Here is a 24,902-nt window from a genome sequence, read left to right as displayed (position 1 = left end):
TAACCCACACAGAGCATCTCTGTTTAACAGACTTTTTATAGTAACTTATCATAGTATGTTACAAAGTCAGAACTGGCATAACCATGTACTAGCCTGTCTGAATAATAATATAATAGATGATGAAAGAAAAGACTTAAATAGTGATAGATTTATTTTATGAATTTGGCTCTTTTAAATTCTTTCAACAGAATGATAGGTATCTGTAATAGACACTTGAATTGAAAATGACTTCTGTACAGTTGTTAGACCGAGTTGTTTTGAAAAGTAATCTCAGTATTGCTATAGCAGATTTAAAAATAGACTATCTAAACTCAAAAGCATTATTTTAAGAATATTTTCTAAACTTCAACAATTAGGATTCAAGAAGAGGATACTTTAGATTCTTGACATTGATTCGTCATATTTACTCTGTGTCTCAGTAGAATAAAATGGAATAAAATAGGACATAGATCAACAGTTGTCAGTGAGTAGAAGTGTAATCTTTAACTTGACTCAGCAGAGTAACTGAAGGGGAGGGAGTAGTGAGAGTTCCACAGTGCTTTAGAATTTGGGATGTAAAATATACATTTCTATACCAAATATTGTTTGAATAGACTTCTCTTACAATTAGTTTCTATCACATATGGCTGTAAGCTCACATTTAAAAATGCATTGTCTTGGAAAAGCATCCACTTTCTGCTGCCATGCTTGATGCTTTGCTTTGTGGTTTTTTTTCCCGTTTCCTTGGTTTACAGAATAAAGTCTCAGACTGAGTTAATAACATAACATTTACAACTGATTCTGCCTGAAAAACACTTATCCTTTTACAGGAGCATTCCAGTTCTTCTTCAGAATCCACCTATGCTTTCTGTTTTGCCGACTCAGCAGCCACCTCACATTCCACAGCCTCTCACAACAATGCTCTGGTCTCAAACCTTAACGCCAAACGCCTTGCCTTGGAGAAGCGAGGATTTCACGAATCTTCTGCCAAGACCAAGTCAGGGAACGTCAAGGTCCAGGTTGTCCCTCCAAGAGAACCAGCTTCCAAAGTGACTGCACAGGGTCCATTGGAACCTCAAAGTAAAAATGGCACTCAGGAACAGGATCCTGGCCCAGTGGATCTGGATGATGCAAGCCTTCCAGTCAGTGATGTGTAATAATGGAAGTGTTTGGAGAATGATCCGTTTAGTCCTCTACTGTCCTTGGTCACACTCATAGCCAAAGATTTTAATAAAAAAGAACAAAGAGAATGGAACACTGATTTTGTGTCTGTGTATATGCATAGGTGGTGTATACACAGGTACATACATATACAATTATATATTTTAAATAAATTATACACTGCCTTTAAATTAGGATCAGAAATGGACCTTTTGCCTTTTCTCACAGCTTGATAATAAATCACTTTCTAATAGGGTGGGGCCAAACAGACATGATTCAGAAATGTACTGCTGCCAGTAAATAAGGTACCAGCAACTCTTATTTCTTAATTTGGCAAATCTAAACTTACATTCAGTATTTTAATTCTGTAATGTAGAAAATGTAATGTGTGCAAATTTGATAATTTTATGCATATCGGAGAATTTTCTCTCCTCTTTTGAAAATGTTACTTTTTCAGATTGTGGGGCATACAAAATTTCTTCATTTCCTGTTGGATCAACATTATCAACTGAAATATTACCAGACTAAGAATTCTAAGCTCCCTTAGAATTCTAAGTATATGGTGCTGTAAAATTCACATTAGTGTAATAATGCTGTTTTGAACATTAAACCTATTTTTGATGCTCTCCTAAAGGTGAATTGTAATTTTTGCACACTTAGATTTTAATGGACCACCTATTATGGTGTTTTGGATGGGGGGGAGGGAAACTGGACTACTACATCTTTCACATTTTGAAGTAAACCATTTTTATATTGCATTACATTAAGCTTTGCTCCAGTTACTTTTTATTAGATGTCTAAACATATTGTTTGGATTACCTTTTCAGAGATTCTTTTTCTTATCAGTGCTTTGTGAACAGTTCTTGTTTCTATATTTGGAGCAGTGAAAGACCTCTTTTGTTTTTTTTAATTTGATGTCAAAACTGGTACTGAACTATTTATAGTCATGAAATTGTGGCCTGTAATTTTGGTGCACTAATCTATTAAAGTGCCTGTGTTTTTTCTCATCTTGTTAAACGTTTTGAGATTCGATGTGTACACAATCTGTATTTACATGGTTTTGAAGCTTAGGGTGAAATCATTTGAATAATTTAGTTCAAAACAATTATTTAAAATATAGAATCTTACGCTAGGGATACCAGCATGCTGGTATTGCATCTACTAACTGTGCAATATGTGTTTGTTTGTTTTTTTTTATAAAACTGAATATTTGTTACATGTCTGCATTTTTATGGGCTTCAGTGATGCAAACAAAAGATCTAAGAACTTTTACATTTCAAATATTTGACTAGCTTGAGCATGTATTAGTTTCATAAGTTTTGAAAATGATTGCTGTACCCCACCCCATCCCCTGTCCCCCCACAAACACACAAACATTTCATTTGCTGCTGCTTATTGTGATTCATATTTCCCAGTATTGCAATGCTGTTAGTCTTCTGGAACTTAATAGTTACATATCAGAAAGGTCCATCTTCTCTCTAGCTTCCAAACTAACTTCTGATCTAAGAGATGTAGACATTTTTTCCACAGTAACTTGTTTAGCCAAGAACAGACTAATAGGTGTAATGTCCAGAGTTAAATATTATCTAGCTAGTTTAAAACCATTAATTACATCAGTATCTCCAACTTTTTAATTCATAAGCTAACCACTGTTTTAAGGCAATAATAGTATTTGTAAATTATGCTTTCATTTTACTCTTAAACATCACATGAAAGCTACTGTAGAGTTGGACGTTACTGTAGCAGTCTGAACAACTGATGTACATTTTAACTTGTATCACAATAAGACAATTATTTGAAGCTTATTTTTCACAAGTGCATACTATGTGAGAGACTTTGCATTGAAATATTTTTACTAAAGTTTTGACATCTAAAATCACTTGCTGTGGTACAGCTTTGACACTGCATGTTCATTTTACTATATTTTGTTATTGGCAGTTTTACTTATTGGGTGGAGGTAAAGCAGCTCCATTGTGGGACATAATAAAAATAGAACTACTGTTGTATTTCAGTAGCATAGGAAAATTTGTTTGTGGTTGGTAATTGTTGGGGTCTCCTATTTATCAGTACTTTTATAAATCTATGAAAATTGTTAAATTATTTTAGAACCAGTGCTGTTTCCTGTAAATATGTCACCTTTAAATTGTTAATAAATCAGTTTAGATAACTTTAAAGAGCTGTTGACTTTTTTTTATTGTATCGTGTCAAAACAGGCTAAATCTTACTAAAGGGATTTCTTCTCCATTGATACATGCCCTCTTCTGTTTCATTCGTCCATGTTTAATTGCTTGAACATTGTACTGGCTTCACTTTAAGATTGCCAACCCTCCACGTTGGCCTGGAGCTTTCAAGATTAATCTTTAAAGTTTGTCATGTGATGAAATCTCCATGAATACATCTAACCCAAACTAGCAAGCCTGCTCCACATAATGGGGCATACTTGCCCCCTATCTTCAGAATCAGTGTTAACTAATTGCTGGAGCCTTGGCTTTAAGATAGAGCTTAATCATTCAACTCATCAGTTTGTGGGTGACAGACTGAAGCATGGCCTTTACTACAAAGGTAGGTTGACGTGAGCTGCCTTGCCTTAGCCTAGTTGTGCATGTTTCTTTGCTTCCATTTTTCCTCCTAAGTGCTGTATTACAGCAGGGCTGTAACACCACCTCCCTGAACTGCTGAATCATGGTCTAAATACATGAGTTAATGCAGTGGATGGGTAGACAATTATGTCAACCCTAACAATATTGAAGGAGCTGTGATACGATGCCTGGTCCTGACTGCTCTGGTTGCATCTGTGAACACCACTGCCCAGGGTCACAGAGAGTGGAAGGCCCAAAACACTTTTTGAAATGTCTATTTCTCATTGTCCACCTTGGCGAGAACAAGTAGCAATTATCACCAAAGAAAAAGGAACTAAAGGACCTCTGCCATTCACATTAAGTGCCAGTCTGGACAAGACCTGCAGAATTTAGACAACTCTCTTTATAAATGCCTGAACAAAAGAACCATATCACAACAGGCGTTGCAGGGTTTTTTTCGTATGCAAGGAACCCTGCATGTGGAGTGTGTTAGCCCGGAGCAGGAATTCTTATTCTAGACTGACTGAGGTACCAGAAAATGGTGTCTTTCATCCTCTCTATTTGCATCTCAGGCAACTTAGTAAACAAGGTCCTTTTTAAACAAAATGGCCAGTTCTGTGTATTCCAACTCACTGTCATAACCTGGCTGTAAAAGGTATGCAAAATGTAAATTGAAAACTAAGGATATACTGATTGACATTGTATGGCATATATATGGAGTACAAATGCAAAAATTGCAAACATCTGGAATTACATTCTTAAAATATGCCTATCGAGGCAGGGCTGAAGTTACCTTAGGTTAGAGCTGGGGTCAGCAACCTTTCCGAAGTGGAGCGCTGAAATTTGACCTCGAGTCTCCTGTCTGAGTGCTAGTGATACTTCTTAAAGTCACTGATAGTTCTTCAACTTCATTTATAAATAAATAAATGAAGCAGAGTTTTACTGTTTAGTTGGTGGTTGGTAGCATTAGCTGGTCTTTTGTTAATCCATAGGCAGCATGGCTTTGAACACGCTCCCAGCTGCATGGGGGGTGGGGGAAGGATAAGGATGAGCTCCTGCCTTGAGTGCTGATGAAAATTGCCTTGCATTCCACTCTTGGCACCATTGCTAGATACAGTGTATGAAAAGAAACTTGTACAGTGTGCAATAAATACAGAGGGGAAATGTGCCAGTTTAAGTTGTTGAAGTCTCAAAATACTTCTGTAATAACCTTTTTGTTTCAGCTCCAGTGAAGATACAAGGAGGGTCCAAACTAATTCTCACTCTGAATATTTGAGGGAATTCTGTGCTTGATTGTTTTGAAGAATGTATTTAGAATTGGCCTTTTTTTCATAAAGCTTTGTGAAGAAAATCATGATTAAATATATGGAAGTATCTCATCCAAAGTATCTCGCTTTGGATTAAAGAGGAATGTAGAGGATATGTTCACTACACTGAAACCTATTAGCCTTAAACTTCTGGGAAATTGCTGCTGAATTGATGATTCTGTCAACATTTGGAAGACACTTCAAGAAATGTTGATGAAAGAAATACCTCACAAGAAAATTAAATTACAGGCAATAAAGTAAATGGATCAAACACTAACTCTGCCTCATTTTCTTGTGAACATTCTTAACTCCAGATATAAAGGTAGATGTCCAACTTCTGATGATACTGCCACTGTCATTGCACGGATGTTGTAAGATCACTCCTCAGTTAGACCAGTCAGTAAATTCCAAGGCTAGAGTGAAACCTTTTAATCAGTACATGTTTACTGATGATGTTTTGAACAAAGTCAGTCCCCTGAATTAATGGAAATCATTAGCCAGTCAGTCACCTTGAAAGAGTTCCTTCATTTGCTAAGCCAACTTTTCACAGCAATAGTTTCCTCTGAAGGTACAGAGACTAGTCACTCAAAGCTAAGAAATGGATTGAGAGATGAAAAAGCAGGAAATCTTTCTGTTTCAGACTATGAATCAAAATGACAATAGGCGTGGAGAAAATCAGAGCTAGTTGTATAAGTTTTAAGGACACTGCCCATTTAATATTCTGATGACTTGTTGGTTACTGTTAAAATGTGAAATTTTTTAAAAATAAGTTTGACAGCCATCAGCTGGCAACACAGGAGACTGCTGCAATTTCAAATGTGAAACCTAACATTTAAGATTTATACTAATAAAGTATAAGTGCTATTGTATTTAATTATTACCATTCCTAATGTACTGCTGCTGCAGCTCAGCTCAGCTTGACACAGGTAATGAGTATTATGTTCTATTTCCTAAACCAATAACTTGATTTTTATGTTAAAAATACACAAAGTATACCTTCCTAGATGATGTAAAATGCTGTATTGAGTTGCAAATTAACATGTTTTAGTGGTCAGATGTTAACCATTGTTTAAGATATGAGGTGGTATTTTTCTTGGCCATTTAACTTGTGATTTGAATGAATCCACCCTGATGCTAATTAATAGGATTTTTCTTACAGAACCTTTAAAAAAGGTCTGTATTTGAGGTGGTTTAATTTTGGGAAGGTATGCTGTATTTTTCATATTTAAAGATGCTTTAAGTGCAAAACTAGTGCAATTGTATCCACAGAATCTTGACTAGTAACAGAGAGGAAGCCGTGCTAGTCTATACACTATTAAAACAAAAAGTCAAGTGCTAGTTTTTAAAGTGCTACTTGACTGCTTTTTGTTTTGAGAGTCATGACTGTTACCATTACATTATTCTTCACCCATTAATACCAGATAGTTTCTGTCTACAGATTCAGAAGAGATGGCGTAACATGTCTACACTAATTAAAAAAAAAAAAAAAAAAAAAAAAAGTCAAACATTTAGTTCTTAATCCAGCAACACAGTGGAACTCATCCTTAGGTTTTAAGTATGGGAGTAGTCTCATTGATTTCAAATAGTTGCTGAGGTATTTAGTAGACTGGCTAAGGCACGCCATGTTGGAGAAACGTGTAATATCTGTGGATCTTTAAAGACATGTTGGAGGGGTGTTGTCCTCTGCAGAGCTGAAGATATGAAGGTTTTGCATCTATTGTTCTGGAAGGGTCTGGAGCCACTTTGCTTGTTCTGATCTGTGGGGAGATTGCTTCTGATAAGCAACTTTAGATAGGCCTAGGGCTGTTTGAATGCTAGAAATAGGGGAGTAAGGAAACCCCTCCTTTCTGTCTGTCTGCAAAGGTGTTAATAGGCCCCTCTGCCATGAATGGGGATTTGGAAGATGTACGAACCACTTAAGCTAAATGGCCTCAGAGGGGTCTGTTCTGCCTTGCATTTAGCTGTAACACTCCCTCTTTCCCAGACCTCAAGAAAAACTGGGGGTGGGGGGCTTGAAAACTGGTCTCTTTCTCTTTCTCTTTCTCACCAGCAGACGGGCCCACTGCCAAAGGGGAACAAAAGGGGCAATGGCATAGGGGCCTGGGACTGCCTCTACCCAGGTTTGTAAATAGTGTGGCTGTAGCAGTGTGGTAGGACTACAGCCGTGGAGCTGCAGGGCAGGAGAGTGCCTGGGAAGTTGTGAGCATGTGAGTAAGTGGGGAGAGGAGAGCCAGGCTGGGAACAGAGGGAGTTGAGCTCTGGGGCAGAGCCAGGCATGAGACTGCACAGAGGTGGGGGTAGGGTCTGAGGAACTAGGCTTGGAAGGGAAAAGGGCAGAGGGTAAGCAAGAATGGCTGGGCCAAAGGAGCAGAGGGGTGGTACAGCACTGTGGTGGTGGGGAGGGGAGCAGACCATTGCAGGGGTGTTTGGGGGCCAGAGAAGGAAGCGGGGCAAGCTGGGCACAGGAACACTGGAGAGGCAGAGCTGGGCAATTTTGACGGGTGGCAGAGAGGGGAAGGAATGTGGGAGGTGCACCTCCAGGCAGGACAGACCAAGGATGGTGGTAATCTGGGTTTCCTTGGGCGGGTGGGTGAGGATGTCTCTGTCTGAGGGTGGGAGGAGAGGGGGCCCACTGATTGTGCTGTCCTGGGGCCTGGAATTCCTGTCAGCAAGCCTGCCAGCAGGGGTTAATCTAATACATTTCATTACCTCACCCATCTTGTCTCTGAAGTCCAGGGACTCACATGGCACACAGCAGAGGGGCTGGTATTGCTGATGATCCAAAGCACTTCTAATAAAGACACATCAGGCTTTTATTTTCAGGTCTATCCTCTCACTGTATGCTGCCTTTATAGACCTGACCAAGGTGTTTGACACCATCAACAGAGAAGCCCTGTGGATTATCCTGTCAAAACTTGGCTGCCCGAGAAGATTTGTTAACCTCATACGCCTGTTCCACAATGACATGACTGGCTTTGTTCTTTCAAATGGCGAATCCTCAGATCCATTTGAGATCCAATGGTGTGAAGAAAGGGTGCGTGCTGGCACCAGTGTTATTCAACCTCTTTTTCACATGCGTCCTCAGCCACGCAGTTAGGGACTTGGACCATGGTGTCTACAGAAAATACCGACTTGATGGGTCACTTTTTGACCTTCATTGTCTGAATGCTAAAGCCAAGACACTTGGGAGGCTCATCCTTGAAGCCCTTTTTGCTGACAACTGTGCACTTACGGCACACAAGGAATCTGATCTCCAGCTCATCGTCAACAAGTTTGCTGCTGCCACTCACCTCTTTGGTTTGACCCTTAGCCTAGGAAAGACCAAGGTATTGTTTTAACCTGTTCCAGGATCTGCTGCTCTCCCCGCTTCAATCTTTATTGAAGAAACAGAGTTAAAGACAGTAGAGGAGTTGAAGTACCTTGGCAGTGTGATAGCCAATGATGGCTCCCTTGACCAAGAAATCAATGCCAGAATCTGCCTGGCCAGCCGGGAACTAGGATGTCTGAGAACGCGAGTGTTGAATCATCACAATATCCGACAGTCTACTAAACTGAACGTGTACAAGGCTGTAATCCTGACCAGTCTCCTGTATGGCTGTGAAACCTGGACCTTGTACAGAAAACATATAAAACTTCTGGAGCGCTTCCACACACGCAGCCTGAGATCAATACTGCACATTTGATGGCAGGACAGAGTTATGAACCTGGAAGTCCTGGACACAACAGGAACCACGAGCATCGAAGCCAGGATTCTGAAAGCCCAGCTTCGCTGGACAGGGCACGTCATACGAATGGAGGAGTCAAGAATCCCTAAGCAACTCCTCAACGGTGAACTATCCCAGGGCAAAAGGAATCAAGGTAGGCCTCACAAGAGGTATAAACACTGCGTGAAGGCCAACATCGCTCATGCTGGTTTAAAACCAGATCAGCTAGAGCAGCATGCAAAAGATGGAACAGGCTGGCATGCTCTCATACGACACACGTACGACAACTTTGAAGAGCAGCAGCAGGTACGCCTCATTGATGCTTGTGAGAGTAAGAAGGAAACAGCAGCAGCTGCAGCAACAGAGCCAGGACAATTCCCTTGCCCCCATTGTGAATGCCCATGCTGTTCAAAGCTTCAACTCCTCAGCCACGTGCAAGTCCACAACCAATGAGCCTGGGCAAGCTCAAGACATCAACGTTGGACATGATGGACTACCTACATACATCCTTTCACTGTGAGCAAGCAGACTGGAAGCGTGGCAGAGGCTGCATGCTTTCATTCTCTTGGAAGAAGGGTATCTTTCATGGAGGTGGAAATAATCTTTGGGATTAAATAAAGTGGAGAATGAAGACTCGTTATATTCAAGTCCCTTTTCCTACACAGGGCAGGATGCAGTCGCTAGTTACCAGATGCACTAAATACTAGACATTATGCGTAATCTTAGCCAAAGGCCACATGTATGTTCAGTTTAAAAAGGGGCATGTGTGTGTAAATACAAATGTATTTCAAAGTATGGGATAGTTACATTAATGAGTTTACCAGAGCTGTTATTTGAACATGAATCTAGAAAAAAAATTAGTAGGATCTGACATTTTTAAAAGTTAATTTTTATCTTTCTAGTTTATTTCCTGTTGTTCTATGCAAAAACTGTGACTATTGCTAAAAGATTATTTTTCACTAACAAATCAGCAAAATAGTCTTTGCATAATCTTTTTTTTTCAGGCAAGGAAAAATATGAAAAAGCAGATGGAAATCGTGATCATAAATCTCCTAGTTTTTGTATTAAAATCAGCCATTGTGATACATTCAATGCTAGTGATGTGGTACTTAACACACTCTGAATAAAGAAGATGGTAAATAGTCTGAGAGGCATAGCCATGTTAGCCTGTAGCACCTTAAAGACTAACAAACTGCTTGTTACTATTTAGCTAGGATCTGATTCCCAGCTTGAGGAGACATAATAACCTAACTACAGCTCTGATCAAGCTCCCATGCACTAAACCAGGAGTGAGCAAAGTCGGGGGCGGGCCTGCATGGGGGGCATGAAATCTCATAGGGGGGATGCAGCATGATCATCTGCTGGGTCTCAGGCTCATCCAGCTGATTAAAAATGTTGAAATATATTATAGTTTTTATGCATGTGTATTCACATTTAACATTTTCATATTCTACATAACAACAACAAGAAGTCCTGAGGCACCTTATAGACAAACAGATACACTGGAGCATCAACTTTCATGGGCAAAGACCCACTTCATCAGATGCCCACGAAAGCTTATGCTCCAATATCTGTTTGTCTATAAGGTGCCTCAGGACTTCTTGTTGTGGATACAGACTAACACAGCTACCCCTCTGATACGCTACAAACATAGTTTTTACACTTGTTAAAAGGGCTTTTTTTCCCCCAGATGAACATAACCGAAATTTCCATTGGTTTGGATTACGTTAGACAGGTTGTGGGGTGGGGGTGCTAATTACAGTGATGAAAACTGGGGGTCTCCCTAAACTCACCCCAGTGCTAAACCCAGCATGTAACCATGATGGGGGTGGGAGACATGATTAGTTGCCTCAAAATTGTGCCTACTGTCAACTGGGTATGTACTTGGTGTGAGCAGGACCCTTGTGTCACCACATCAATGTTCTATTTTTAGTGCACTACCTTCATTAGAGCTGGAGTGGGTATGTCTCCTGGACCTAGGAATGTATACCCTCCATTCGAACTGCAGACAAACCCTTAGGTCGTGTCTACACTTACGAAAAATTTCGAAATGGCCATGCTTATGGCCAAATCGAAGAATACTAATGAGGTGTTGAAATGAATATTCAGTGTCTCACTAGCATACCACCAGCTGCAGCTTCGCTCACACGTGGCTTGTCTACACGGGGTACTTTTCAAAAGACCCTGCAAACATCGAAATCCCCCTATTCCTATCACACTTTTGTAAGTGTAGACACGGCCTAAGGGTTTGTCTACAATTTGAATAGAGGGTATACATTCCTAGATGCAGGAGACATACCCACTCCAGCTCTAATGAAGGTAGTGCACTAAAAATAGAGCATAGATGTGGTGACACAAGGGCCCTGCTCACACCAAGTACATACCCAGTTGACAGTAGGCACAAGTTTGACGTGGCTAACCTGTCTCCCATCTCCGTCATGGTTACACACTGGGTGTAGCACAGGGGTGAGTTTAGGGACAGCCCCACTTTTCATCACTGCAATTAGCACCCCACCCCCAACCTGTCGAATGTAATCCAAACCAACAGAAATCAGCTTCTAGGAATAAGGGGATTTCGATGTTTGCATGGTCCTTTCGAAGTGCTGCAGCCAGTGGCATGATAATGAGGCGCTGAATATTCATTTCAGCACCTCATTAGTATTCAGTTTGGCTATTAGCATGGCCATTTCGAAGTTTTTTGTAAATGTAAACGTACTCTTAGTGTACTACAGCTCTCTGGTGTACCTGGTAATATGACTCCCATTATAAATAAGCATGTTTTCCTAGGTGCGCTGTTTCATCTTTTCACACTACTAATTTAAAAGGCTAATGTTAGCAAGCATTTATATTGGGTTTTCTCCTACTATAGAGCTTGAATCCCATGGATCAGTAAATACATCTTCTTTTGTACCAGGAAAGAGGAAAGAAATTCATGTGACAGCTGTTTCAGTTTTTTATGCAAAATTTCAGGCATAATTTTCTAAACTTAGTGTGTTTAATCTTTGCTTCATCAATACATTTTACAAAAGCTAAAATATATCATCTTAGTATTTGTGACCTTTACTGTTGAAGCAAACTAATTTGGAATTAGATCAGTAAACACACTGCATTCAGATTAGAACATCCATTGTTAACTGAGATAAGATGCCAATTTCAGTCTTTATACTAGCATATCAGTCATTGAATATTGTTGCAAATAGCCTCTCTTAACCACTCTTTGGTCAGCTATTTTGATTAACTGTGATTGTATGCCTCTGCAACTTACAAAATGTCCAGTTGCTCCTCCTCCCAAACAGCTGAGCTTCCAACAAATCATCTGAATCCCTATTTCTTGTGAGGTGCTCACAAGACTACAGTTCTCAGCTTTCCAGGAGTACTTAACTTTTTGCAAAAAGTCTGTGTGGTGAGGGGAAGCACTCATTAAAATTAGGCAGCATAAATACTGGATAATCATTTAAAACAGATAGCAAAGTATGATTAACAAGCATATTTTATCCTTGTAATGGCTTACCAAAATGCCTGATTCCCAATCACTTTTAGAATATTAACATCTTTAATGGTCTAAGCCAAATTTTTAAGCTTTATGTATTTGTTCATTAATATCTTAACAGTTGCTGCTTCAGTATACATGACTATTTCCTGCTTATCAAATCCTGAAGTCTAAATAATTTGGAAAGAGCAACATTAAGGGATTGTTCTTATTATTCTTAGGGTTTATACCTTGAGCAATGAATTCTATGTACATTTTTGTCTTCAGCTAATCACCATTTAGTCAGCTGTGGGCCTGAACCAACTCCTCTTTACAGTTGGAGTGAGCCTTTTAAGACTTAGGGTATGTCTATATTTAATGGAAGATTGACCCGGTCAGGGTTGATCTTCTGGTGTTTCATTTAGTGCGTCTAGTGGGGACATGCTAAAATCAAACCATCAGGGTTCAACAGTTGACCCTGGTACTCATTCTTGCAAGGAGTAAGGGAGGTCAAGGGCAGCATTTCTCCTGTCAACCTGCTTCTGTGTGGATGGCCCAATCACAGAACATTAGAACTAGAAGAGACCTCGAGAGGTCATCGAGTCTAGTCCCCTGCCCTCACGACAGGACCAAACACCGTCTAGACTGTCCCAGAGCAATGTCTGTCTAACCTGCTCTTAAGTAGCTCTAGTGATGGAGATTCCACAATCTCTAGGCAAATTATTCCAGTGTTTAACCACCCTGACAGTTAGGAAGTTTTTCCTGATGTCCAATTTAAACCTCCCTTGCTGCAATTTAAGCCCATTGCTCCTTGTCTATCCTCAGAGGCCAAGGAGCACAATTTTTCTCCCTCCATCTTGTAATCCTCTTTTAGGTACTTGAAAACAGCTATCACGTCCCCTCAAAGTCTTCTCTTTTCTAAACTAAACAAGCCCAGTTTTTTCAGTCTTCCCTCTTAGCTCATGTCCTCTAGACCTTTATTCAGTCTTGTTGCTCTTCTATGGCGTGTCTCCAATTTCTCCACTTTTCTTGAAATGTGATGCCCAGAACTGGACACAATATCCCAAATGAAGACTTATCAGAACTGAGTAGAGTGGAAGAATGACTTCTTGTGTCTTGTTCACAACACTCCTGTTAATGCATCCCAGAATCATGTTTGGTTTTTTTGCAACAGCATCACACTGTTGATTCATAAATTGATCATAGATATGTCAATTCCAGCTATGTAATTGTCATATCTTGGGTTAGGGATGTAAAATATACATACTTGAACTACAGATAAGAGACACTGGCAGCCAAAACATACCTTCCTCCTTTGCAAACAAGTAAATGGTGTGCAAGGCAGCATAACTCTTGGTTTCACTAGAGTGGGGAGTTGCCCCACAGTGCTGGCTCCAGATTTTCTTCCATTACAGTTCGGCATTTCAAATGCACTGCGTATCAGTGACATTGCCTTTCCAGTGGTATATGCAGGGCTTTGGTATCTTGGCTTCTGTTTATTAGCTTTTCTCTGTGCTGTGTTGATCCATTTGTGCTTAATAAGGTCTCTATCTTCTTACAGTGATAGGACATTTAAAAGAAAAATACAAATAAATACAGGCATTGATTTCTACTTATTTTCCAGTCCACTATCCAAAAAGTTTATAGATAATATTGAATGAAGACACTAGGCCCCCTTTTTTGTAAGTAAATATCCCCTATCTGAAAAATGCATAAAGCACAAAGATTGATTTACATGTGGGCATGTGCTAACATATATTTCTGACTTGGGCATATAAAAATTCCAATATAATGTACAGAACCTATTTTGGCCTCTTCTCCACTTGCAAAAATACTTAAGGAAAGATATTTTTACACTGATGTGACATTAGTAAGATGCCGGTAACTGCTCTGTGGAAGACGTATTGTACTTTAACCTCCAGCACAAGGCCTTCCTCTCCTTTGTACAGGCTACCCTTCCCCATAGCCCTTGGTTGGCAATATAGCTCGAAAGTAAAAATGTGAGATCATTCTTAACTAATCTAAATAGTTTTGTTATGAAAGTTTGCTGTCTTATTGCTCACCACCTTCAACCCTACCCTGCTGCTCTGCAACCTTCTGGCATCCTCGTTAACCTTTAGCTAGAGCAGAAATCAATGTATTTCTACTCCACAACTAACAAGCAGTGCAGTAGCACCTTAAAGACGTACAAATTTATTAGGTAATGAGCTATCATGGGTAAGACCCACTTCCTCAGCTTTGGAGTAAACAATTAGACTCTAAGGTTTATGTGGGGAGGGCAGGGGGGAAGGAAGGAGGCAAAATGCAAGAAGCAAATTAAATTAACTAGTCCTAGTATTTTTTTCATGTAGTTGATGGATCTCCATTTCAAACAGCTAAAGGTACTACCTTGCAGGTTGAATGGTAACAGAGAGGTAGCCCTGTTAGTTCTAGTAGTGACAGGTAGCCCCCTTTTCGCCTCCTTTATCCCCCACTTCCCTGCACTATACACACTGGATTCTAATTGTCTACTCCAAATCTGAGGAAGTGGGTCTTACCCACACAAGCTCCTTAGTGCCTAATGAATACACTTGTCAGTCTCTAAGCTGCTTCAGGCCTGCCTGTCTGCCATGTGTGAAGCTGCGAAAAAACGTGGCTTCCCCTCCAGTGGGCTTTGCACAGGACAGCCCAGGAGCTCCTGAATGAGTCTGTCCCGCTGGTGCCACAGGCCAGCTTCTTCCCCTCCTGGGGCGCCTCCTCAGAGACTCTTTCTACTCCACTCCTCCGTCTCTGACACTTTCTTATGCTTGGCACTAGCCTCCTCTGTCTGGGTGAGGAAAGCGGCCGGGCTCATCCCTCCCCCGCCTTTTCTCGCCCCTGACCACTCTTGGCCGACCCGACCCGACACGACCCCTCCCCTCCGCCCCGGGGAGCACCCAGCCCGCCCGCTTGCGAAAGCCGCAACCCGCCAAACGCCCCATCCCCTCCCCTCCCAGGCGGCGCAAACCAATGGGTCGCCTTCCACGCACGCAGCGCCTTTCCTCGCCGGGCTGTTTATAAAGCCGCCCCGGCCGGGCCCCTCCCCTGCCCGCTGCGCGCTCCTAGCTGCCGCCTCAGTCCCGCCGCTAGGTTCTGCCCTGCGTCCGCTGCGCAGCGCCCCCTGCCTCTCACTGCCGCCGAGCGGGGCTTGGGTTCCTGGGACGGCCCGAGGCGCTCGCCCCTTGGCCAGGATGCTGCCGTGGCTGAGCTGGGCCGGCGGCTGCTGCCTGCTGCTGTTGCTGCTCCCCGGCGGCGCGGCCGAGCGGGCGCCCGGCTGCGCTGAGCGGTGCGAGCGGGCGCGCTGTTCCGCGGTGCCTGCCGCCTGCGCGGGCGGCGAGGTGCTGGACGCCTGCGGCTGCTGCCTGGTGTGCGCGGCCCAGGAGGGCGAGGCCTGCGGCGGGCTGGCGGGGGAGCCGCCCTGCGGCGAGGGGCTCCAGTGCCGGCTCCCGCCCGGCGGGGGAGTGGTGGCCACGGCCACGGTGAGGAAGCGGGCCCGAGCCGGGTTGTGCGTGTGCGCCAGCAGCGAGCCCGTGTGCGGCAGCGACGCCCGCACCTACGGCAACGTGTGCCAGCTGCGGGCGGCCAGCCGGCGCTCCGAGCGCCTGCAGCAGCCGCCGGTCATCGCCATCCAGCGGGGCGCCTGCGGCCAGGGTAAGAGGCGGCTGGCGCCTGCCGGGCGGGGGGAGTCGGGGCTGCCCGCTGGGGAAGGGGCGCGGGCGGGATGCCCTGGGGAGATCAGTGTGGCTAATCGATGGGCCAGCCGCTACGCCCCGACCCACTTTACTGGCCACTGCCGGCCCGAAGTGAGACGAGCCGCTTTGCCCCGGTGGGCGCCCCTGGGAGGTTGCTGTGTTGGGCACCTCTGGCCCTGCAGTGCCTCGGGTGGAGAAGCCAAGTGTAACCACCCGCAGACAGACTCCAGCCTGGGCCCTCCGGACCTTAGCGAAAGAGCCTCTGCTGGCTGCCAGCTCTGGCGGGAGAGGACACGCCTTCTGTCCCTGTAAGCGGTCTAGGTACCGCTATGGGAGACCGTGAATCACCGCCCAGGTGTGTGGCTTGCACCAGCGCCTGCTCCTTAAAACTGTATGACACTCGTGTTGTTAGCGCTTCACTAACAAGGGCAGGGAGTGGTCTGTGTTCTCCCTCATGGTCTCACTTCTACCTGAGAAGGGGCCCCCCATAGGAGGGCTCATGTAAAGTTGCGAAGTGAAGCTCTTAATGGAGATTTGGTCAAGGGTCCCTGAGCAAGCCCTTTGCTCTTGCCTTGCCTTGCGCAGCTGGAGTTTTAAGATCTGGTCCAAAGATGCACCCTAAATGGTACTGGAGAGAGAATCCAGGGTTTTTCATAGTCTCTGATCCCCAGGAATTGGTATTTCAACCAATTCAGTGGCCCTTTAGTGTGATAGTGTAATGTGCGTTATTGGTCCTGGTGGAGATTTCAGACCTGAGTTTATAACAGGTGGGGCTGCTCATGGCAGCCTGACTTTAGAAATGGCCATGCCAGTTGCTTTTTGCTCCTGCATTTCTGTTAAATTTTGTAGCCCTCCCCCCCCCCCCCAAAAAAAAGCCAATAAACTACAATTTTCTGCATCTTAGAGCTGAAAACAATTTTAAATAACATTCTTTACAATTCTGGGAATGAGTGAAGGGGTGCCGGAACAGTTTTTATAGTGGGTGTGCTGTGCCCCATTGAACCAAACTGTAAATCCTATGCACAATGAAAACACTCCAGTTCAGAGGATGCAGCAGCACCTCCCAAGACCTGTACTTCTAGCACCTATGGGTGAAAGGAAGGAGATCCTCCATTCTGGTTTCACACACAATTTCAGGATAAAAATAGTAATAACTTTATCTTCTCATATAAGTAACAGCGGATGCCTAGTTAAGGTACCGGAAGGTACCAGTCTGCATTATACTCTTGTACATGGAAATGTTGTATTGGGTCAGGCCTGTAGTTTGTGTAATCCAATTTCAGGTCTCTAACAGTGGTCAGCAGTATTCCCTCTATTTTTTCCATCCATGTGTGGAATAAAATTTATGTGCACCAAGGCATTTGTGGATGTGCACCACCAATAGAAACACATGCTTTTGGCTGTGGGTGCTCTGGTAGTCAGCAGGGTAACGCCTGAATCTCTCCTGCCTGGCTATCTATGTGCTCAGCTTACAGGGAACACTGCTGGCCAGTACTACGTGCTTCAAAGGAATATGCAACGTTTCCCCAAAACCTTCTGGAACACGGGTTCCAAATGCTTTTTCTCATTCACTTCCTTACCCCAACTTGCATTTCCCATGCAACCCACCCAGCCTGGAGTGGGGACATGGAAGGGGTAAGTTAACCTAATTTGTGCTCTGTCCCTGCTCCTTTCCTTTCCTTCCCTTCCAGAACTGGAATGCTGTGATATCCCAGCTGTGGAAGGGAGGGGAAGGAGTGGGAATATGGTGCGAGTCAGGTGATTTGCACGCTTGCAAAGTGCTGGGAGAGAGGGGGAGGAGCTGGTGAGTGCGGTACTCTGGTGCCCCAGTGCACAAGAGGCATGTTGGGGATGGGGCCACAGGGTCACAAGCACAACACCAGTGGGCTGCTGCCGCTCATTGAAGTGAAGGAGGACCACTCATGCTGTCCACCCATTAATGGTTGCACATCCCTGAGTTCAGGCCAAGAGTAGAGCTGGATGTTACTGGCTCTGGTCCCCTGTGGGGGCTGGCTCAGCCCCTGGTTGTGACCCAGTACACTTAAAGATTAGTTAGACTCAGGATCATATAGCTTTATATCCATTCTGAACTACCCAGGACTTCTGGGAGTTGTGTACAATAAATAGGATAGAATATGGCTTAGCGTCTAAAATGTTAGTCATGTTTAGTGCTTCAGATTCTGGTCCCCTTGAGGTCAATGATTCTGATAATCAGCATGCAGAAACTTTTCATTATCTTTCTTCACAGAAACATCTGCAACTGTGTGAATATTTTACTCTTTCCTCTCTAGTGAAAGAATATCTTTGTGGCTCAGTGCATGGGTATCCCCTCTATAAGTGAAAAATTGGGGAATAGGTGTTGGGTTTCAGAAGTAAGAAGTAAAAGTTCGTTATGCAAACCTTATGCTAGTGGCACTGGAGCATCATTGGTACGCAAACTATGGAAAGTGAGATCTAATTTTGTACCTCTGAATTAGTCCTATTAGAAGAAACTCAACCAATTAATGATGGCAAACACCCAAAACTCTCACTAGCTCAGTTTCCTCATCAGTAGAATATTAGTCTCTGATTTCAGATATTAAGTGACGAAAACAATAGTATCATCTCATGGATTTTTTGCAGAATGTTCACATAATTTGGGCAGTGTTTGAGAAATGTAGTGGAGAAATGCGATTCTCCTGTTGGTTGTGTAACAAAGCATAGGACTTATTCAATTACAGGTTGAACCTCTCTTATTCGGATCACTTGTCTGACATCATCTGTAATCTGGTGTGATTTTAGTCATTAGATGACCACTTATGGGTGTGAACAAGTTTCCCACAGTCCCATAAAGTTGGTTTATAGCCTCCAGTACAAGCTGTCAGTGTTCTGTGCTTTTATTTAGCTCTAATTTACCCCTAAATATATTTTAAGAGCCCAGTAAACAGTGGAGGGGTTGATTTATGTGCTTGAAAATATTGCCCTCCTGTCGTCTTGCAAATTCTCTCATCCGGCACTGGTCTGGTCCTAAGGATGACGGATTAGAGAGGTTCAACCTGTAATAATGTTACCTTTTTAGTAGAAAACATAAAAAGTACCGTTTTCAATTAAAAATCCAACTATCATGACATGGATCATGTCTTAACAATCATTCTGCTTCTGCAGCACCACTGATTTAGTGCTTTGTTTGTATCAGTGAGAACAAAAGAAAAGTGCTGGCAGAGCAAGCCAGTTGTGTGACATCTCATCCCTGGTACAGAATAAAGGCTGTTGTAAGCAAAAATACTGTATTTCAAATCTAAAACATTCCCAAACAGGGAAACCGAACCTAGTCTGTAGGCAGGCTAGGAGGGAAGGAGTCTGATAAAGCGAGTGTCACCTACTACATGACTTGCAAAGCTTTAGACATGTCTTTGACATGTTTTTCTAGTTGTATTTCTAACAAAGAAATACTCAGATGAAGTTGGGCTTTCTAACTGTAAAATGGGGAGGGGGTGGAAAAACCCTTATAATTTGTGGAAAAAAATTACTATATCTTGAATTGCATAAGAAGGAAGCAGGGAAGTGGTTGTGTAAAAGGTTTTTTGCCTCCCCCCCCATTGAAGAAAATACAGAAATGTTTTACATAATGAGTCATTGTAACAACTGTTATAAAACAACCCATAGTGTAAATAGGTAAATATTATCTTCAAAATCCTTTATTTTTGAAACTGTCTGAAGATAGGTAGTTGTTGACCACACAGAACGAGCTTCTCCGTAGGTGCTTTCTGAGGAAAGCTTGTAGGAAATAAGGAGAAGACCTCTGGCACCTTCTAGACAAGCAGATTTTTTGGAGCATCAGCTTTCATGGTCTTTGCAGTTTCTTGAGGCATTCCAGTCTTTGGATCATCCATACCCCAAAAAAAAACCAAAAAAAAACCAACCAGATTCAGAGACAAGTGGATTGTGACAACCAGTTTCATCAAAGAACCAGATACTCACCCAAGTCAATATATAACTCAGACCTTGTCCAAAAATCACATTGCTGCTAGTTGCACTGGAACTGTTTTAAGGGTGTGAGTGTTTAGTTCTGCCCCTTTCCTCTGTCCACGTCACTCCCCCAGGCTGGGGACACAGGTATGATTGGTAACTGTCTCAGATTGGATGTTTTTGCTGCAGATAGCACCTGGGCCAGGAGAGGTGGCAACCTTAGCCATAGCTGGAGGTGGCTGTGGAGCCACAGGCTGGTGGTTGGACCCTGTGTGACAGTGAAGCCTTCAGAGCTAGTGACCTCAACCCTCAGGATAGCGGGCTGCAGAGCCTACGAGGGAGAAGGGTGCCATTTTGGGAGGGAGGGGTGTGCAGCCGTGTATACTGAGGTGCTGGTTGTCATGTCTCTTCCTCTGATTGTCATAGAGGAAGGGGAAAGTGCGCAGCTTACATGCATTACTCCTCTGCCCCCTCCCCTCACCAACTGGGAGTGAGAGGAATGTGCCATTACTGATACTTCAGGTGGAACATCCATGGGAAAGTCCCTTCAGTGCAAATAGGCATCTCCAATGATTTGCTTTGAGCTTAGTGTTTCTCAGTGAGTCCCTCAATTTGAACAATCCCTCAAAGATGTGCTGCCTAAATGCTTCCTGGGCATCACTCCAGGAACAAACATTTCAAGTAGAGGTTGAACCTCACTCATCCGGCACCAGACCTGACTGGTGCTGAATGAGAATTTTGCTGGACAACAGGAGGTCAATATTTCTAGCACGTTACCAACAGTTCCACTGCTTACTGGGCTCTTAGAAGACTTTTCGGGGTAAATCACAGCCGATAACAGCACAGAACACTGAGAGCCAGGACTGGTGGCTCTAAACAAACTTTATAGGACCATGGGAAACTTGGCCAGATCCATGATTAGTGTTCATTTGGCTGGCTGAATTCATGCTGGATTATGGAATTTGCCAGCCAAGGGTGTTCTGGATTAAAGTGGTTCAACCTGCACATAGCTAGTATTTATATTCTCAGATACACAAGCATGCATACAAATAGCATAATCTTATTTAGCACCTCTTAACCTTTACATATACATCTTACTTGATAACCTTTGTATGAGGTTTGTTGAAAATATATAGCAGTGGTTGCAAAGCCAGTGATGGATGTAATCATATTTTAATCAGATAATGCCACACCTAGTTCTCCACAAAGGTCCTCTTTCTTTTTTTCTTTAAAACTATCCATTATTCAGTACTTAAACTTAGGCATCACACCTTTTATTCATTGTTCAACTCTTAATCTTTGCTGAACACTTGTTTTGGCTGTCTACAGCATTGCTGATTTTGAGATCTCTTTTTCCCCTAGAAATGGTATATCTGGATGCATTTTGTTTAACTCTAGGGCTATCTGAGCGTTGTGTTTTCTACAGAGAATATAAAATGGGAATTTGTGTCATGGGCAGAAGGTTGCAGAAGACCAAGTGAATGTGGAATCTTTTCTTGTGCTGCTTTGTCATCCCTTTTTCCCACAGGCCTTCTGCTATAAACGTAGTGTGCCTCCTGGGAATAGGCAATTTGCTTAATTGTGTGTGGCAGATACTAGGACCCTGCATAAGCATGCAGGGTCATTCTGCAGAATTGTGCTGGAAATTTGATGAGCTTGGGAAAGTAAGAGTTGTGAGGTACAAGAAGACTGAAAGAACTAGCTGTTGGGTCCTGTAGGGAGAGGTCTCAAGAACAGCAAAGGAGATGAGAGCTCAAGTTGAAATCTTTGTTGTTGAAGTTAGCATTAAATGAAACTCAGGGCAATACAATGAGGTGGACTGTCTGAGCAAAGTTGGTAAGGGTGCTGCATTCCACATACAGACTATATGATTTTTTTTCCCCTGCATGTAATCCCATCCCCTCCCAAATGCATCTTCAGAATTTTAATTTATCAGTTACATGTCATGTTCATGCCAGTGTATTGCACACTGCTTCAACAGAACAGAAGAAATTCTGTCTTGGAAAACCATGAGACGCATCAGCCTAGAGTGTTCAGGAAGTTATTTTAATCTTTGTCTTATGTAGAGAGTCGTTATGAAGTTAGACTTTCCCCCCGCCACTTGGCAGTTTGTCAGGCTGTGGGACCCCATTATGTTAGGCAGCATACAAGATATTGGTAATGTCCTTTGGCCCTGGTAAAGGAGAGCTTATCTATAAATAGAAATGTCATTATACAGTAAACCCATAAGTTACGGTGGGGGTTGCATTCCTGCAACCACTGCATAACTCAAATTTTCATGCAAGTCAAGGAGGACTGGTTCCTGGCCCCCCTGGGCTTAGAGGAGCCAGGAAACTGACCAGCCCCTGAGGACTAGTCAGCTTCCTGGCTCCCAGAGTGGAGGGGAACTGGGAACCAGGGGGCAGCCTGGTTCCCATCTCCTTGGTGCTTGCAGGATCTGGGAAACTGAACAGCCACGTGCTAGTCGGTTTCCCAAGTCCTGCAAGCAGCAGGGAACTGGGAACCAGGTTGCCACTTGATTCCCATCTCCCTGCTGCTTGTGGGACCTGGGAAATTGATCAGCTCATGGCTGGTCAGTTTCCTCCTTCTCACCAGTGCAGGGTGTCTGGGAACCAGGCTGCCCCCTGGTTTCTAACTTCCCGCCACTTGGGGGACCTGGGAAACTGACCAGCCATGAGCATGTTAGACTTGGTCAGTTTCCTAGCCAGTGGAGAGGAGCTGGTAGCAGGGGGGCTGCCTGTCTCCCTTCTACTCCTGGAGCCAGGAAACTGACCAGAGCTGCTGCCCTGGTAAGTTTTCCAACCCTGCAAGTGGAGGGGATCTGGGAGCCAGGCTGCTGCTTGATTTCCATCTCCCTGCCACTTGCAGGACATGGGAAAATGACCAGCCCACCAGGTCAGTTTCTTGACTGCTTCTCCCTGTCTTCCCCAGCTGCGCACTGTCAGCCTCACAGTGGTGCCTCTGTGGGAAGGCAGGGAGAAGGGGCTGTTAGCTTGCCTAGCTGTCCACAGCTGTGGGCAGCTAGGCAGGCTAAAAGCCTTCTCCCTGCCTTCCCCCAGTGGTGCCGCTGTCACAGCTGCAGGGCTGGGGGAAAGGAGGGAAGAGGGTCTCAGCCTGCTCAGCTGCCAGCAGCTGTAGGCAGCTAGGCAGGCTGACAGCCACAGAGCAGCTTCAAGTTGTGCTTAACTTGAGTTAAAGCGAGTTACACGCAACTTGAAGCAGCATATTTTGGGGGTTAAACCTCTCTAATCCAGCACCCTGATAACTGAGGGGTGCCATATGAGAGAAATTTCCAGACCCTGGGAGGTCAGTATTGTCTAGCAGCATTACCAACTCTTCTGTTGCTTATTGGGCTGTTAGAAGACATTTAGGGATAAATTACAGCTAGCTAACAGCACAGAACACTGAGAGCCAGGACTGGTGGCTGTAAACAGGCTTTATGGGACCCTGGGAAACTTGGCCACATCCATGATAAATGGTCATCCAGCTAACTAAAATCATGCCATATTACATATATTGCCAGATGATAGAGTTCTGGATTGAAGACATTCAACCTGTATATCAAAATACTGAGGAGAGTGAAACAAAGTATCAGTACTTGGTGTCCAGATACTGCAGTGATGAGGACATTAGAGATACCTAATGCAGATCATCCTTAATTACTAGGAAAGGAACTTTCTTCCTCCACAAAGATGCTGTTCAGTGCCTCTAACTTCCTTCTGCAAATACAGTTAGGATCTCATGATTTGTGAACTTAATGTTAGTGAATTCAATCGTTCGTGAGCAGCCGAGCTGCTGCCACCACTTCCCCAGGGGCCCCGGGCACCTCGTGAATGTTGAGACCCTACTGTGACTTCCTAAATAACATTTTTATTTTTGCTGTCACTTCTCCCATTATACACTTCTAGGACTGCATTCCACACAATTTTGTATCTCTGCTTAACATTCTTATGGAGATACTGCATAAAGCTTGGACAAATTGAGATTGATTTTAGCATTTGCATCTCATAGGTAAGATAGAAACTTTCTTGTGAACGTTGTAAAATATTAAACCTTTCCTAACAGCCCTTGTTCTGGGACATTAAGACTCTGTATTTTATTTTGTATAGGTTTTTAATCACTGTAGTATATAAGTGCCTTTCAGTCATGCATTAAAAAATGAGCCTTTGTCATGTAGTTCCTTCATTTTCTCATTCAGTCCCCTGGGGGAGAGGGGAGAATTATGTGTGTGCATTGCAAAGTTATATTTTGGTAGGATTTTGTTTTGTGGCTTTTTAAAATGCATATGCTATCTCGTGTTTATATGGGAGAAGGCAGATTAAAAAAAGGTGCCTAGCAGGGAGAGCAAAAGGTTTGGGATGTTCCTCAGTTGTTCTGGGAGTTTCTCAGGTCAACCCCTGACAAAACTTTGTCTTGCCCAGAACAACTTTATGGTGTACTGAGTTTTATAGCTTCCTGTCAGCACATCTTCCTTCCATAGTTTTAGAAATGGAAGATTATTCATCGCTAAATCTAGCATTTTGCAAATTGACTGACTTGATATTTGGAAGTGCACTGTAGACATGCATCTTGTCCAAATAACACACTGTAATTATATGACCGAGAATGACTTAAGTGGAAGGTCTTTAACCATTTGTCATTAATTCTGAGTACTTTGAAAATGACAGAGAAATGAGAACTATGCAGCAAGTGAGGGGAAAGAACAGTAGATGGAACTTGGGTTTTTGGAGCTTTTAGGGCTGAAGCATGTGAATGGTTTTGGCACTGTAAAGCATTGCAGAAGTGAGTAGTCAGTGCAGGAAGAGAAACTCAGCTGAGAAATCTGGAAAGGTCAGGAACTTAGCCAGATATTTATCAAGGGGAAAGCTGATATTGTTTGTTGCTTTCAGCTGTTTTCCTGCAGATAATAATAGACATCATGGTTAGCATTCTGGAGAGATTTTAAAGAGAACTGTATAGGTTAGTACACGCTAAATCCATAAAAATGATCTATTTTAGGCCGGGGGGTTTAAATACAATCAGTACGTAAAATAGAGATCTGGAGC

General features: G+C 43.2%; 2 protein-coding genes across 9 annotated transcripts in view; both read left to right on the top strand.

Annotated features, from left to right (window-relative positions):
- The window catches only part of PLEKHA1 (pleckstrin homology domain containing A1), an 81,676-nt gene extending 78,362 nt beyond the window's left edge, over nucleotides 1–3,314 (top strand). For all 8 annotated transcript variants that reach the window (XM_075000511.1, XM_075000506.1, XM_075000505.1 and 5 more), the window contains one exon: nucleotides 810–3,314. In XM_075000511.1, the coding sequence (XP_074856612.1) occupies nucleotides 810–1,032 (223 nt within the window). In that variant the 3' untranslated portion in view covers nucleotides 1,033–3,314. The remainder of the gene's footprint in view (nucleotides 1–809) is intronic.
- Nucleotides 3,315–15,121: 11,807 nt separating this feature from the next.
- Nucleotides 15,122–24,902, top strand: part of HTRA1 (HtrA serine peptidase 1) — a 54,901-nt gene continuing 45,120 nt past the window's right edge. The window contains exon 1 of the mRNA XM_074999741.1: nucleotides 15,122–15,868. Within this exon, the coding sequence (XP_074855842.1) occupies nucleotides 15,409–15,868 (460 nt within the window). The 5' untranslated portion in view covers nucleotides 15,122–15,408. The remainder of the gene's footprint in view (nucleotides 15,869–24,902) is intronic.

Source organism: Carettochelys insculpta, chromosome 7, assembly GCF_033958435.1.
Source record: "Carettochelys insculpta isolate YL-2023 chromosome 7, ASM3395843v1, whole genome shotgun sequence".
Lineage (NCBI taxonomy): Eukaryota > Metazoa > Chordata > Testudines > Carettochelyidae > Carettochelys > Carettochelys insculpta.
Note: the sequence above shows the minus strand (reverse complement) of the source record. Positions and strands in the feature narration are given on the sequence as shown.